General features: G+C 36.2%; 1 protein-coding gene across 1 annotated transcript in view; it reads left to right on the top strand.

Moving 5' to 3' along the window:
- The window catches only part of LAMA2 (laminin subunit alpha 2), a 646,015-nt gene that overhangs the window by 381,066 nt on the left and 247,625 nt on the right, over positions 1–17,324 (top strand). The window contains exons 13-14 of the mRNA XM_007190832.3: positions 7,680–7,781; positions 9,185–9,396. Of these exons, the coding sequence (XP_007190894.2) occupies positions 7,680–7,781; positions 9,185–9,396 (314 nt within the window). The remainder of the gene's footprint in view (positions 1–7,679; positions 7,782–9,184; positions 9,397–17,324) is intronic.

Here is a 17,324-nt window from a genome sequence, read left to right as displayed (position 1 = left end):
AAAAACATGGTGAAAGTTGGGAAGAATAAATATGCGTGAGTAGTTCCATAAGCAATTGGAGGATTAGGCTGCAAGGACACTGATTGATTGATCAGTTCCTGAGTGTTACACTGAGGGAGTGTCCCTGGTGGGCTTGGCCCTGATGCATTCATGATTTTAATCACTGCATTAGATACATATGAACTTTAGATGATACAAAGTACAGAGGGATGCAAAATTATCTTATCTGGTTGGAAGTGGCCAAGTCTAAAAGGAAAAAAAAATCAGAAGAAAGAGGAGAGAAGGAGATGGTGGGAGTGGGGGTAGGGTTTGAGGGAGATGTGTACAAGGAAGGAAAGAAGGCAGAAAAAGCAAGCAGAGAGGAAGAAAAGAAAGGGAGTAAGGCAGGCAGAAAGTAAAATTCCTCGAGTTTTTTCTTTGTATCTCCTGGACTGCATAAAGTAGCCTCTTGCCTTCCAAAGCAACATTTCTAGAATGTATTGTCCCCGTTTGACACCCACAACTCCAAGTCCATTTTCTGTGCGTTAAAGATGATGTAACTTTAAGATCGCCCGTGTAAATTCTGCCTGTCCTCTAATTCAACATCCCCTTGCATCGGTTCTATTCTAATTACCAAGTTTTGAAAGGAGAGAAACATGCACTTATCTCAATGTTATAAATGTACAAAAGAGCATAACAAAACCTGTAGTGGAATACTTTTTCTGTTTTGAAAAAGAGCTTCATGAATAGACACATTAATAAACACTTAAATGGGAGGATACCTTTTCAGAGTTTAATACTCTGGGGCTTTGGAATCTAGAAGGATGAATTGCCTGCCCTCTTTGTGATACTAAATTGAAATTGACAGCTCTGTTTCACTTATCCTGCTCAATATTACAAAGCCTTTTCCTCATTTGATTTTAGTATATCCCTTCTGAAATATTTGCTCTGGTAAGAAAAGCAAATATTGGGCTTCCCTGGTAGCGCAGTGGTTGGGAGTCTGCCTGCCGGTGCAGGGGACACGGGTTCGAGCCCTGGTCTGGGAGGATCCCACATGCCACGGAGCGACTGGGCCCGTGAGCCACAGCTGCTGAGCCTGCGCGTCTGGAGCCTGTGATCCGCAACAAGAGAGGCCGCGATAGTGAGAGGCCCGCGCACCGCGATGAAGAGTGGCCCCCGCTCGCCACAACTAGAGAAAGCCCTCGCACAGAAACGAAGACCCAACACAGCCAAAAATAAATAAATAAATAAATAACATTTAAAAAAAAAAAAAAGAAAGAAAAGCAAATATTAGGTTTCACACCCCATTTTGTGGAGTAAGAGTGATGGTGTTCTGACATCAGAGGACCAAATATCCCAGGCTTATTTTTCTGAGAAAAATTTCCTTGCAGATATATTGTCCTCCATAGATCATCCACCCTTCATCTCTCAATCCATACTTCTTAAATTGGGGGGGAGAAAAAAGAGAGGCTAGAACACGCAAAACCTAATACTAAATGCTTTTGTAAAGGTTAGTTTTATGAATTAACTTTAGCCTTTTCCACTCATGAGGAAAAACTTTCCTGCCTCATTAGATCTTTAATGCAATGTGCTGCATGCACACTACATTGTTAAGTGTGACATTAGGTTATATATTGCATAGTAACTATAATGTTACTTGCAATCAAGCTGTTCCTTTCCCCTGAAGGTAGAATTAAAACAGGTATTCATGGGAAACAGCTACTTGCATTGCTCTTTTCTTAATGGGGTGAATTTGAGGATCAGGAGAGTGAAGGGCTTAGCACTGAACCATCTCCAGGAATGGATGGGTGCTGCTCCTTTGTCTTGCAGTGCCTTCGCAATTTGATATCTGAATCTCCCCAAAGAGAATTTTGCTTAATAGACAAGGGGAAAGATAAAAGGCTAGGTCTCTGGGGACTCTTATGGAATGAAATATTTTCATTAAATTCACTTTCTCTTTGTATTGAAAAGGAATATAATTTTCATCTCTGGTAGATATAGTCTAATCCATCCAGTAAATATAAGAAAGGCCCTAAAGCAAACTGGAATTGCACTTATTTCTACCTGTGGAAAAGCATATTTCTCTAGCCAATAGAACGATGACCATTTAGTTGCTAAATAGCAGGAGAAAATGAAATGTTCTATTGGCTGTACATGCAGTGCTCTGTAAAATTAGAGAAATCAATGTTGTCCCCAAAAAGGACTAATATGAAAACCTCAAATATAAAATTAATAGAGTCTACAAAGTCCAAAATTGTGGAAAGTTAAAGTTATGCACAGTACACATAACTTACCAATGTCATGTGATGTATGGTTAGAATTCTTTAATGTTATTGGATGAGTTGGTTTATACAGAGCTCTACCTGTTCTTCAATCCTTTAGCTCTTTTACTAGTTGTGGTTGCCACTGACTTCTCAGTAGACTTTAAGAATATCACTGAAAGAACTTTTTTCCCTCAGTCTTCTGTCCAGCGGGACATAAGCCAGGCAAAGAAAGAAAAGCAGCATTTGAATGGTCAGAGAGTTGTAGGAATGAGAATTTCAGCAGGAAAATTACTTTAAGCACATACAAGTAGCAGAATGGATAGATACGGAGGCTAGATTGGGAGTTCTGAAACTTTTTCAATTTGTGGTATTCTTAGTGTCTCCATATTTTTCTCACAGTGCCTTCTAGATCAACTGAAATATGCTGCAGTAGTTAGGGCTAAACAACTTAATAAATATTTGTAATTTAACAACTTAGCAGTCATTAAAAAATAATGCACATAAATTTAGACAATATAATAATTTCTTTTCTTCATAAATTACCACAATCACTTACTAATGGGATCTTTCTTGCTGAATAATATTCAAGTTCTCAAAACCGAGAATCAGCTCAGACATTGCTGCCTTTATTTTCTGTTTCACATTGATTTTTGTACAATGCTTGTTTTTGTTTTTGTTTTTATCACAGCATCCACTGAAAACTTTGCTTAACAAAGATATGACATGGCTGAAAATGCAAGTAAACAAAAACATAGCTCAAAATTTTGAGAACATCCTCTGGAGGAATATAGCATTATCTGTTAAAATTGTGAACTACCTAGAGCTAGTTGTTTGTGTGGTGTCCAACCATTATATAGTATTGCTGTATTTCCTTCAAACATTTACAACATCCCCCAGTGCCTTTGTGAGTTTACTGAAGTGCTCTGGGACATCTCTGCACAGATTTTGTGAACAGGGGGCTAGATAGATCCTACGCAGTATTGAAACTGCACAGAAACTTGAATGACATCATAGATCCCAGGGCCACTAGAGGTTCTTCATTAGGTAAGTGCAACAACAGAATTAATTGTTGATAACACTTTCCCCTAAAAAGAAGACTGAAGTCAGGGAATTGAATTCAAATGCTTGATGAGGACCTAGTGAGTGTGATGTAGCAATGGGAAGAGAAAGTTAGACAAGAAGCATTTCAAGGAATAGGATTGAGGCACTAATCTGATACAGAAAATAAAGTAAAAACAATATTATGTTGTACCTATGGTTTCCAAATTACAGTAGAGAAACAAAGCAATTGGCTTGACCCATGCTTCATGGAAGTTAAGAAAATAGTTGTTTCCTGGGACAACCCAGATAATAAGATTAACTTTGGGTATGTTGAGTGTGTGATACATTACTGAACAATCGTTCAGTACAGAACTTTTACAGGCTGAATTGTTCCCCAAAATTGTATGTTGAAGTCCTAACTCCCAGAACCTCAAAATGTGACTGTATTTGGAGAAAGGATCTTTTATTCCAATTAATTAATTAAGTTAAAATGGGGCTCTTAGTGTGGTCCCTAATCCACTATGACCGTTGTCCTTATAAGAAGAGGAAATTAGGACAGAGACAAACACTGAAGGAAGACCATGGAAGAAAACAGGAAAAAGATGACCATCTATAATACAAGCCAAGGTGAGAGACCTAAGAAAAACCAACCCTGCTGACATCTTTTTTTTTTTTTTTTTTTTAAAGGATTTTCTTATTTATTTATTTATTTATTTATTTATTTATTTATTTTTGGCTGTGTTGGGTCTTCAGTTCGTGCGAGGGCTTTCTCCAGTTGCGGCAAGCGGGGGCCACTCTTCATCGCGGTGCGGGGACCGCTCTTCATCGCGGTGCGCGGGCCTTTCTCTATCGCGGCCCCTCCCGTCGCGGGGCACAGGCTCCAGACGCGCAGGCTCAGCAATTGTGGCTCACGGGCCCAGCTGCTCCGTGGCATGTGGGATCTTCCCAGACCAGGGCTCGAACCCGTGTCCCCTGCATTAGCAGGCAGATTCTCAACCACTGCGCCACCAGGGAAGCCCCTGCTGACATCTTGATCTCAGATTTCTGTTGTTTACCCAGTCACTGGTCCTTTGTTATGACACCAGGAGCAAATTAATACAGGGACATGGGACAGGATAGAAGATACGGATTGAGAAACCAGGTATGAACATAGTTCAATCCATGAGAGAGGAATGGAAAGTCAATAAGAAAGGATAACCAAAAGAGAGTAAGAGTCTTGGAGACATCCATACACTGAGTATAGAATAGAAGAAAAATGTATCTATCACAGAGACAGAGGTATGACCTCTGTCGTACTCCAGGGGAAGAAGTATCAGAAAAGTTTAATATGGTAGAAGACCAAGGAGTCAAGAATCTTAAGAATTATCACATGACACATAGAACTGGACAAAAGCCCATTAGTGGTTGCTAGATAAAGCTGATAAATGACCTTTCAAGAAACACTTTTAGTGAAGTACTAAGGGTGGAAAGCAGGCTGCAGCTTGATAAAATAAAAAAAGGGTGGATGGGTAGAAATAAAGAAAATGAGTGTAATACCGCATATCTTAGAGTTTGACAGCAAAACTAACAAATAACCAGAGATAATAGCTAGAGGAGACAACAAAGTTAATTGATGACTTGCAGCCCTGTGCACATTTGATTTGATGGAGAGAGTGAAGATTGGGATACTGAAGGAATTATAGGAGAGTGGAGAAGCAAGCATGTGGAGGAGCCAAGTAAAAATGGCATTTGGAATATGGAGCAGTACATTGACGGAGAAGAGACAGAATTCTTCATCCAAGCCATATATGAAAGGACAACTTGTATTCTGAGTATTCGCAAAGCTTTTCCCCCCAAAAAGCAATGTTCCTCAGAAAAGAAGGTGTTATCTTATAATTGAATCATTACAAAGACCCTACAATGGTATGTACTCTTTGGGGAAGACACATTAGCTGGAAACACCACCAGGAAGTGCTTGGTCTTATTGCTTATGAAGAGATTACTTTATGGAGTTGAAGGAAAAATAGAGGCAAAGGAGCTTAACGGAGAATAAGTAATTATTCCTAGGAAGTACATCTCTAAATTGAAGGATGATATCTTAAACAGTCTTTTAAAAAATTACCTAAGTACTTGACTAAGTAGTTTTATAGAGGTGATCATAAATACACACCTTAGGGTGAATGAAGGAGACAATGATTTTAATATTATAGAAATGAACACTTGTGGTTTGGGGAAAAAACATCTGGTAACAGTATCATGCATCTATTTAAAATTTCCTGTTTTTCACAACTTAGGTGGAAGCAAAATAGATTCACTCATGAAAATTGTTAGATGATTCAAAAACTGGTTCTAATGTTGCCAAAGCATGGGTATCAAATATGCATGAAGAGTTTGGAAAAAAGTTGTTTTATGAAATGTGAATGAGAAACCAATTTTTCATTATTATGATTACTACTATTGTTATAAGCCCTCAGGAAAATAGGTTGAATTAATTCTACTCCTTAGTTCATGTTTTGTATTATCATTGACCCGCAAAAGGCCCCTCTCTTTTTCTATGTAGTTATTTGTTCCTTTTTCCCCATTTCCACCCTCATTACTCTCCCATATTATATTATCTCATATACTATATGACTTGATTATAAGCCGGTATGGAAAATACATTGACAAATCAAATATTGTAACAGATCAAACATTTTTGTATTTCATCTTAAGTCTTAACAGGTGGGATACTCAAATTACACACACTTTGGCTCTTTTTATTGGCAAACTGGGAATTACCTTTAATTCTAAGTTTCTCAAATTGATTTAAGAAATTAAGAATTAATTTACATTGGTCTTTTTTTTTTAGAGAAACATATTCCAGAAGAATAATAACATGTAATCCAAATTTTAAACAATCAAAATACATTTGGAAGCTCAAAAGTTTGCAACATTATGGATCTATGTCCCAATGTCCTTCCCAAACTCAATCCCTACCTCCTACTAAATATTTTTATTAATTTAGGAAATTCTGAATAGTTAAGTCCTCTTTGAAATATATGAAACATTCTTTCTGCTGCCTTTCTAGACTCCTATCATTGAGAAAATGTCTGGCTGATTTTGAACAAGCATGCTATGTGAAATTTTGGAAGCTTATCTTAATAGAACCAAAAACCTTTTACATAGATTCACCCCTCATTACTCACAATAATGCCACGGGCTATAGTCCAGAGAGATATTTATTATTTTATATATGAAAAGACATTAGAATAGGGCTATTTCTCAGTAGAGCAGGGGAATAAAAGTTTTCTGAATTTTAGTTCCTTATAGAGCTCCCTGTAATGAGCTCGTAGAAGACATTAAGGAGCTGCAATTTAAAAACCCTGTTTAATCAGCCATGGCGAGCTATGTTCCATTCCCTATGGAACAACTCTGAGAGGAATCCGGGTTCCTCCTCCTCAATCCAGGGCATCATCAGGAATTGCTTTGTGGTCAGGGTCTGCTGTGAGAGGCCACAAAGAGCCTAGGGCTGCGAAGCTGGGTCTGTTTTTCAGCATGGAGGAAACTGCAGAATACAAATCATCAGCTTTGTTTTATGAGCATCTATTTACAATGCTGGGGTGGAATTTTTTAAAAAGCACTGCAGCATTTGCATCGAGTCTGTCACTCAAGCTCCAATGTTGATTCCTGTCCTGTACATGATCTTGCTTTCCTATTTTTTTATCCTTTCTACAAGGTTACTGTCAATGTCAGAGGATGTAAACCTCAAGCATACATTGTATGGGGTTTGGCATGCGTGTTGGAAGGAAAGAAGTTTGTTTAACGAAAAAGGATAACAGCATTCATTCAAACTAAGCATATTTGATTGCACAGGGGAAAGTGTATCTTCTTTGGGAGTTTTGATTGAATTTTATCATGATATAAAATTTGCTGCTACACTTCTTTCTCTTTGACCAACAACATTTCCCAGCTTAGCTTATAGTCTAGGTAAAGTGCCTGTGAAATGGAGTGATGTCTTTGCTGAAAGCATTCAGACCCACAGAAAGTGAGTGACCCTCAGGGATGGGTAGAAATCTCCCAGTTTTAACAAAGATCCTTCTCTGTTTGGGAATTTTAAAGCTCAAGCTACACACTAGGAGAATGACAGGAGGGGCTGTGTTTGGTTCCCTGGAACTTAACCTATTTCAGCAAGCCTGCAATACCAGAGAAAAGAATACATGAATTTATATTTGTGTCAGGCTTGCTGTTGATGGGTAAGGTTCGTATAAAGGTTACTCCTAAAGAAATGTCTGTCATTCTCACTCTGCACGCTCATGATTTCTGCTTCTTCCAAATCCTGCCCTCTAGAACAATGTAATAATTTTAAAATAATAAGTAAAACATGATTTACTGACCCATCTCCAGTCCTGTAATGATTACGCATCTCCTCTCTTGTAGCTCACAGCAGTTGGAGGACAATTGACATTTACTATATCATACGACCTCGAAGAAGAGGAGGAAGATACAGAACACATACTCCAGCTTATGATTATCTTAGAGGTAGAGTATGGAAAGTGTCATTTATATTTAACTGCTTTACACTCTTATGTTATTTGAGGTTATTCCTTACTTGGCTAGTTTAACATTAATTTACATACTACTAGAGAAAAATATCATATTTTGGGAATTTTCTTATGCCAGTCTTATGTTTCACTCTGAGACATAGCTAAAAGAAGACTGAGCATAGGCATTGGGTTCCAATGGTAAATGGGAGTTTTAGAGCAGATTTGGAATTTAAATTTAAAACTTAATGACCATTTTCCCAAGAATATAAGGATACTGAAAGTATTTAGGCAAATGGCTGATTTACATAGTTGTACTCTTTCCATCTCTCCTTGCTTCCAAGTAGATTTTATTGTTTATTTCTTTGTTTATATTAGGTAGAAGTAAATGGAAAAGGAAACATTTATTTAGGTACAGTTAAATCGAATTCAAAACTCCTAATTTAGGTAAGAAAAATATAGGAGAAACTGCTTTCGGGATTTGGAGGGCCATAGGCAGTTCCCAAATGCTAGAAGCCTAAAGTTATCACAAAGGCTGTCTTCCATCCTTTCTCATACTCTTCCTTTCACATAATACATGCCCTCCTCCCCTCAACTCACACAAAAGCACACATTTCATGCATATTTATGAGTCCAAATGGATCTATGTTGATTTAGCACGAGGCTCTGTTGTTTTTTGTCTTGAAACTTTCATGCATGAGAATCAATAAAAAAAATTCTTTCCCCAAAATGAATGTTCCAAGTATTCGATGAAGTGATCTGGGTGATATATATCATTACATATGTATGTGTATGAAACTAGAAGTATGTCATGGAATTCCTTTGAGATAAAAGGGATTCTCTAAATGTAAAATGTTGAGAAGTTACATATTATTAATACGAATGAACTAAGATAAAATGTTAACCCAAATGGTAATGATGCCATTATCCTATTGTGAACATTAAACTGCAGGGTTTTTTCTTGTTTGTTTGGGTTTTTTTCCCCAGATAGAAGAGTCCTTTAAAACAATAGCTTCATACACTGTTCTAAGTTTTCTTCCCTATTTTCCTATACAACCCACATTCACCATAAAATAGTATATTTGAAATATGCAACTTTTGTACACTTCTGTAAAACTGAGACATTTGTAATCACATGTATCTATGAGTTAGTTGCCAGGTATTTATTATTTTAGTTAATGGGGGAAGCAAAGTCATGCATAACCAGGAAGCTTATACTTTGTGATGCATCTGGTTAAGGCTAATATTTAAATTGTTTTCTCTGCCTTTTATACATACTAGAAATATGCTGACTGACAGGGGAAGCTAACCTGAAATTAAAAACCTACTGAGGATAATCCACAGAGAAGAGAATCCCTTTTTTCACAGTTTTACCCTTTTATACTTTCTTTTTCTCTTTAGGGAAATGACTTGAGAATCAGCACAGCCCATGATGAGGTATATCTGCAACCATCTGAAGAACATATTAATGTGTTGTCACTTAAAGAAGATTTATTTACCATACATGGCACAAATTTCCCAGTCAGTAGGAAAGAGTTTATGACCGTGCTTGCGAATTTAAAGAGAGTCCTTATACAAATCACATACAGCCTTGGGATGGATGCCATCTTCAGGTAAACTCAAGAACTGCATCTCCCAGTGTTCACACATTTACCTTGGGGCAAACACACATGTGCTGAGTGACTGAAGATCCCTAAGTTTTGCTGTCTTCAAATAGTAGATAAGAACGGAGCACTGGTTTTCTGAAAAGCGTTTCTATTAAGCTTTAAAATTTTACATACCCAAGATGAATTTGTCTTAGTCCTTTTTTAGTATTGATGATTCTTTCTCAATTCTGCCAGAGCATGCAATAAGAATGATTCCCATACCAAGAAATGCTATAATGGAAAAGAGTCTCCTTTATGATGACTCAGATAGTGGAAAACTAAAGTGATACAATTCCAGGATACCCGTATTCAGAAAGTGGTTTGTAAAATATTTTCTTCCGTTAATTAATTCAGTCATCTCTGACTTAATAGTATATAGTTTATGATGAGAAATATAAGCACCTTCATTTAAGTAACTACAAGTTTTTTTAAAAAAATACTGTAATGGCTGCATGATATAAAGGAAAGTATGAGCTTTGGAGGTAACCTGACTAGGAATTAAATTAGCTCTATTGCTTATTATATGTGTGACCTTTGGCAAGTGGTTGGTCCTTGTGGAAACTTGATTTCTTCAAATGTGAAGTGGAGAAAATAGTGCCTACCTTTCAGGGTCGTTGTGAAAATTATATGTGATAATTATGTAAAGTGCTCTTTACCTAGAACACTTTCAAAGGATTATTCCTTTCTGTGCTCCATTTTTTTTCCTTAAAGAGAGAGCTCCCTGACTTGAACCAAACATCCATAAGGGGCTGACTTTAGGCTGCTGTGCTTTCCATTTTTTAAACAATGATGTATTTTTCTGACGAAATTTTAACTTTATGTCTGAATGAGCTCTTTTCCTTTCTCCTTTTCTACTCTAATAGTAAATAACACAAGCTCTCGTGGCAATTTTGTCCTAAATCAGGTTAAGTTAGATGACCAAATGTGACCCCAAACCAACAACTTGGCATACCCATAATCAAAGCAATGTCTCCAATACTGATTTATCTGCAAAAGGTTTTTTTTTTTTTTATTACTGATCCTCCCCTACCTCCTTCATTTGCTTGCATGGCCTAGTTTGTCTTTCATTTGTAGTATTTTAACTAAGTGTAATCATCATTACCATCTCCCAAAGGAGAGTATCGCAGATTCATAAACAGAACCACTGCCAAACAATGTACCTCTTCTGCATAGTCAATTCTGCTAGAAGCTGGGTTAAAATGCCATGAAGATGAGAAGCAGCACTTAGGAATTAATTAAGTTTTTCACATTTAGTAAATAGAGATTGCCACGATGTTTAAAGAGTACAACGAGATGAGTCCTCTGGATTTCAAAATAAATGACAAACAAATTGACAAAAAGTGGCTGGGGGACTTATTTATTTTTGCCAGCATTGTTTCTCAGACTAGTTAATCCAAAGACATGAATCCCCCTGATTCATGTCAGATAATTTTAGTGTCTGCCCATCTTAAAATCACTAGTTTCATTTGAGCCTGCTGAGGTTTTCCCATACACGAACAACGTGTTCACACAGTGTGGCTATGGGATCTGACACAGAAACTAATCCAAGTAGGTGATGCTTTCTGCAGCCTACATTTTGTAAGGCACTGTGGTTCAAGAAGTGAAAGCCATATCATATTTGAAACTCCTACCCACTTCAGGTGAGCTGAAAGTCAGCATGAATCCCGAGTCAGTACGCTTGTTATATTTTATTTCTCTCTGATCTACTAGTAGATTGAGTCATATTTGTAAAACATCATTTGAATTGATTTCAACTTGTCTTGCACAGTAGGCTTCCAACTTGGTATACAGCTTGTGTGCAAGCACAAGTAAATTGAAGCTATCTCAACAGAAATTCATGTTTAGAATTACTTAAGGAAGATTTATTTCCAGGGTAGTTCTCTCAGCAAATGGGCTTACGTTCCTCCCGTTATGGAGGAACTGGAATTGAATAGTGGAGAGAGAAGTGGGCTGCAGGTCAGGATTTTGACTTCTGTTTTCAACTTAGCTATTTAATAGTTGTAAACATAAGTGTCATTTTGACCTCTTTGGATTCAATCACCTCACCTGTAAAATAAGGATGAGGACAATTGCTTGCCAACGTCAGAAAGTCACTATGAGAATGGAATTAGAGGACTGCAAAAGCATTTTGCTAATGGCAAATCAGCACACAACTCCGAAGCATTTCTATCTGACCTGCATCATTCCAGGGAATACCATTTTTTCCAAGTACCGTTAAGACTTGGAGACATCTAGAATAAAGCATGGACTGATATTTCTAAAATTGAGACCATTTTTGCTGTCATTCTTTTCGACAATGCAGAGAGGCCCATACGATAAAATTAATTGATTTCCTTCTCATTGTCCTCATTGATAAGATGAAGATAAAAATGGTAAATTTTTCATTCTTCCTTTAAGAATGTAAGAGAAATCAACTTAACCTAACTGTGTATCTTTCTCCTTTAAATTCACCAAACCTTATTTTTAGTAGCATCCTTGATATTTAACTTGATATTTTTTCTTATACCCTATAGTAGACATTAGTACAGTTCATCAAATTTTTAATCTCCTCCTTTTGGAATATTGCATTTCCTTTGAGGGTAGATGTGGTCATAGGACTTGGTTTGGCCAATGAAATGTGAGCTGAAATGATGTATTATTCCTCTCCTCCTCCCCCCAAACCCTGGAAAAGCACTGAATTGCTAGTTTGAGACTCTATGGAGCTTACTTAGCTGCCAGAAGATCAAAACAGCCTGAAATATTGACAGCACACATAGGTCAGCTACCCGGAATAGTTACCCAGACCTGTAGAGGATTTCACATGAGTAAATTTTGTTTTCTGTTAAGCCACTGAGAATTTGGAGTTGACTGTTACCACAGCATAACTGAGCCCATTATGACTTTATTGTGATACAACCCATGTGTCTTTATTGCTTGAAAAGAAATACGAAATTTCTCCAAGGCAAGATGTTTTCACATGACTTTTAATAGTAAATTTTTTGGTATGGGTATCAAAAACATTACGCAGAATTTATGTAATAAATAATCTAGAAAAAATCCTTAGAAACAAGGGAGTGTTTTGAGGCTTGTAGAAATAGTGTTGATAGTATACTCTACCTTTTGAAATTAATGATACAGGTAATCGCATTTTGAAGAAATTATTATGACGAGGGCTCTCAGGCTTTTAAAAAGATTTATGTAAGTTGCTCTTGGGAAGAGGTTCAGCCAGGGTTTATGCCCACGTGTGTTTTCTCCCCATTATCTTTGACTACCTCCCAAATCTGTTCTGTAACATTGGATTCATTCAGTCTGCCAGCATTTACTGAGTGCCTTCCCTGTGTATTTGAGTCGCAGCTCTCTCTTCTGTAAAATATCAAAAAGAATACCTAGCTTTCAAGATTGAATGCTAAGGTGAGAAAATGATGTATCCAAAACATCTGACCTGCTATCTAGTATATGTTGGGAGACAATGTCAAGTAACAGGCTAACCATTGGGTTTGGGTTTGAGTCTGTGCTGCACCATTTGCTAATGGTATTATAGTGACAAGGCACTTTATTTCTCTGAGCTTCAGGTTCTGCCTTTGTAAATGTGGACAAAAACGTGATTACCACATTAGTTTCATTGATATTTAAAGGAGCTATGTCTCAGGTTCCCATGATAGTGCACAGAAGACACTCAGTACACAGTAATTATTATGTGATAGTTCTAGGCTAAGGAAAGAGGATACAAAGATGAATAAAGGATCACTGAATTCAAAGAAGGCATAGTCGAGTATGAAAGGCAGACATGTAGTAATGTTTATGGTAGTATAATAAAGAGTGCAGTGGAAGTGTGCATAGAGCATCCTGGTGGAACTAGGGAGGAAGAGATGAATTTTCATATTAGCATTTAATATATTTTTGATGAATGGCTGCAACAATAGCAGATTCTGTCAGTTATTTTCCTTACTTGGTATGGGATTGAAAATGTTTGGAGAAAATGTCTAGCTCGTTCCCAGATGGCCCACTCAGACAATGAATGAACCAGTGAATGATTCTGTTGCCTTTTTAGGAATGAGGTAAAAATGATCAGTCTTCACTAATTGAGTAGTACTTTGTGGAACTTCCACAGGACAGAGGCTAAAGGAAGTTCTAAATCATCGTCTTATGTTTTGTCAAAAATGAAATAGAACAAAGCACCTGAACAGCGATAAAATCTTTATCTATGGTGACCAACCTGAAGTAACATTTGTTTAAGTAGAATTAAATAGATATCTTCTATATAAAAAAGGTGAATTTAAAATAATTATTTAAACGAGTTTTAAGATCAAATATCCTGTTGTTTAAAGAATAGTTTGGGTTTTTTTCTTTTTTGTGTGTGAAGCATGACATAGCTAACTCTGGTGGAAAATATAGGAAAACAAAAATATTACGACCAATCTTTAAGACAGTTCCAGGACAGTGTTTCTTATATGATTCCAATATTTTCAAGACTAGCTTATATAATTATGTCTTTTCTCTTCATCCATCACCTTATCTGTATTTCCCACTCATAATAATAAAGAGGAATAGCCAGCTAAAACATTTGATTTAGTTGACAAATCTTTGACAGTTCATGCATCTCCAAACTTTAGTACTTTATTACTACCAGCATTATGTATTTAAATGAATGCAGCCTGTATCAAGAAAATAAAATGACCATATTGAAGGGAGAAAAAGAATAAACTGCAGCCTTCTTCATGAGTAACACTAAAAACTGTTAAATACATTAAAATCCCATTTAACAAATAGAACCTAATGAACATTGGGACTGCTCAGTGAATACTAATGTGGAATATTGCTGGGAAAGATGTTTGAGTGTTGAAATTTCTCAGAGCTCAAAATGGTTACATAGATTAAGGAGAGGAACATCTGTTGTTTCAAAAGACAAATGAAGGTTGGCAGTTCATTGAAAATATTTTGTTTTTGTTTTGTTCTATTTTTTAAATTGTTTCTTAAAGCAGTCAATTACTCATTTTTCTATTTTAAAACATTCCAGTACTCTTTCTTTATGTTTTGCTCATTAATTTTATATTGAAAATCCTGGGATTATATCTATATACAATTGACCAGGCTGCTGTTTAGTAAGTTGTGATAGTCTTTTGTATGATAATCAACTAGTATAGTAATCATGAACTCTTCTAATTCTGAAATTAAAGTGATCAGAAATACAAGTTTGTCATGTGACAGTCCATTAATTGCAGGCAATTAGATGTCACAGTAAATTCAGATGAGTTCTGGCCTCTGGCCTCAAGTCCTAATGCTAGCAGTTTTCAATTTATTTTCTTTGTTAGATAAAACAAGTAAGTTTTCTTCTACTTATCTGATTTTATTCATCTGAAATGTGGATCCTGGCTTCAGTGTATCATTTGTTATGGAGTATGTTACACGTTGCTTGTAATATAACTACATTCCTTTCATCTATCCATTTATTTATTCATTTATGTATGTATTTGGTCTTGTATCCATCCATTTATCCATCTATCTGTTCATCTACCCACTATCTGTCTATCCTTCTATCCATCCAGAGATTCATCCATCCAACAAAAATGTGTTGAGCATGTATTGATGTGATCAGGCTAGGTAGAGAGATGACACAACAGGGTCTCTGTTCTTAAGGAGTACTCATAAACTCATGTTAGCATAAACAAGTACTATCCTTATTTTAGTAACTCTTCCAAACCATTTGTTGTGTTAAAAATTGCCAGATCTAGGAATTTCACTCCTAGTTATATACCCCAAAGAATTAAAAACAGGCACTCAAAAATAGTTGTATACAAATGTTTATAGCAATATATTTACAATAGCCAAAAAGTAGAAATAGCCAACCATCCATGAACAGATGAATGGAATAAGAAAATGTGGTATATTCATGCAATAGAATATTACTCATCCATAAAAATGAATGAAATACTGATATGTGTTATAACATGGATGAACCTTGAAAACATTATGCTAACAGAGAGAAGCCAGACACAAAAGGTCATGTATTATATATGTCCATCTGTATGAAATATCCAGAATAGGTAAATCCATGGAAACAGAAGCAGATTCTCAGTTGCCAGAGGTTGGGGGAACAGTGGACTAGAGTGTGACTGCTTGATAGATACAGGGTTTTATTGTGGAGGGGGCAGGGGGCTAATGAAAGTGTTTGGAACTAGATAGAGATGGTGATTGTACAACACTGTGAATGTATTAAATGACACTTTAAAGTTGTTAGTTTATGTTTTGTGAATTTCACCTCAATTTAAAAAATATTGCCAGTGACACTTCATATACAAGTTTATTTGGTGGAAAAAATTACCGTTTGAAAATTTTTTTCAATCTCTATGTAACCTGAACACTGTAAAACAGTGATTTTTAATGCTTGTAGGATTAAGAAAATCGGGGTAAAAACAATAAAGATTTAGAAACTTGTTGCTGAAAAGCTTAGGACTTGGTTAAAGGTTGTCACTTCTGAAGATACATTTAATGAGCTGATTAACTTTGTTCTCTGGCTTGATTACAACATAGATTCTCAAACTGGCAAGCTCTTTGGTAATTGTGAATCGCCAAACAATAAAAATCTACCACCACTCTTAAGAAAGCAACTAAAAATGCATACCCTAGCAAGAATCAGTTACATCTTTTTTATGGTTAAATAATGGCATATTATGTATTATGGAGGTCTGTCAATCATTTTAAAAAAAACAATAATTATTATGAATCAATAGCAGTCATTTAATTTTGTGCTCTTAGAGTTTATTTAAAATTTATTTTAATACATTAAAATGACAAAAATCTAGTTTTGGGGATGGAAATAGTATTTCTTGTACTACTCATGTAGTCATTTTGATCCTGTTGCAAGAGTAAATATATGTTAATAAAATGCCTAACATTTTATAACCACGTATATGAGTTATGTACTATATCAAGAACTTTACATTCATTATTTCATTTAATCCTTTAATCAATCTCATCATGTATGGACTCTTGTTTTATCTCCATTACATAGATGATGATATTGAGGCCGAGAGATGTTAAGTAATTTTTCCTAGGCTACGGGACTGGTAAATGTCAGAGACAGGATATGAATCTTGATCTGTCTGACTTCTGAGTTTGTGTTCTTAACAATGAAGATTTTACATTTTATTTTTTTTAATGGGAAAAAGCCAATAAGACACTAATGACATTTATTTAAATTGTGAATATATATTGGTTGCATATTTGGAAAGAAATACATGCACGCACTATACACATATACCACTTATATAACAGCATTTTTCAATTTGGCCAAGCCAGCTTTTCCTAGGAATAAGGAATGATACCAAATCTCTGTGCTAAAATCACCAGATTGTACAGAAGTACCAATAAAATGAAGCCCGTAAGTACAGAAAAGAGTGAATTTAATTTAGGCCCAAAACAATTTAGGAAAATAGTTCTAATTCAACTGAGCATTTGAAAAAGTTTCACTTTTACCTACCAACATGAAGATCTATCTCTGAGAAAAAGCAACCAAAATAATTTCCATCTTTCTTTTCTTTCTTTTGCTTCCATTTTCTTTAAATTTAAAAGGTTGGACTGAATATTAATATTATGTCCTTCTGCTTTTCTAGTTTAAATATTAAAAATAAGTCAGTCATATGAATGTTTTCTGTTTCAAAAATTCCTTCAACTATGTTTTTTTTTCTTTTTTTTTTTTTTGGCTGCGTTGAGTCTTCGTTGCTGTGCATGGGCTTTCTCTAGTTGCGGCGAGCGGGGGCTACTCTTTGTTGTGGTGTGTGGGCTCCTCATTGTGGTGGCTTCTCTTGTTGGGAAGCACGGGCTCTAGGTGCACGGGCTTCAGTAGTTGCAGCACGCGGGCTCAGTGGTTGCGGCGTGCACGGGCTCTAGGGTGCGCAGATTCAGTAGTTGTGGCT

The sequence above is a fragment of the Balaenoptera acutorostrata genome, chromosome 14, assembly GCF_949987535.1.
Source record: "Balaenoptera acutorostrata chromosome 14, mBalAcu1.1, whole genome shotgun sequence".
Lineage (NCBI taxonomy): Eukaryota > Metazoa > Chordata > Mammalia > Artiodactyla > Balaenopteridae > Balaenoptera > Balaenoptera acutorostrata.
The sequence above is the reverse complement of the archived record's forward strand: the minus strand, read 5'-3'. Positions and strand labels throughout refer to the sequence as shown.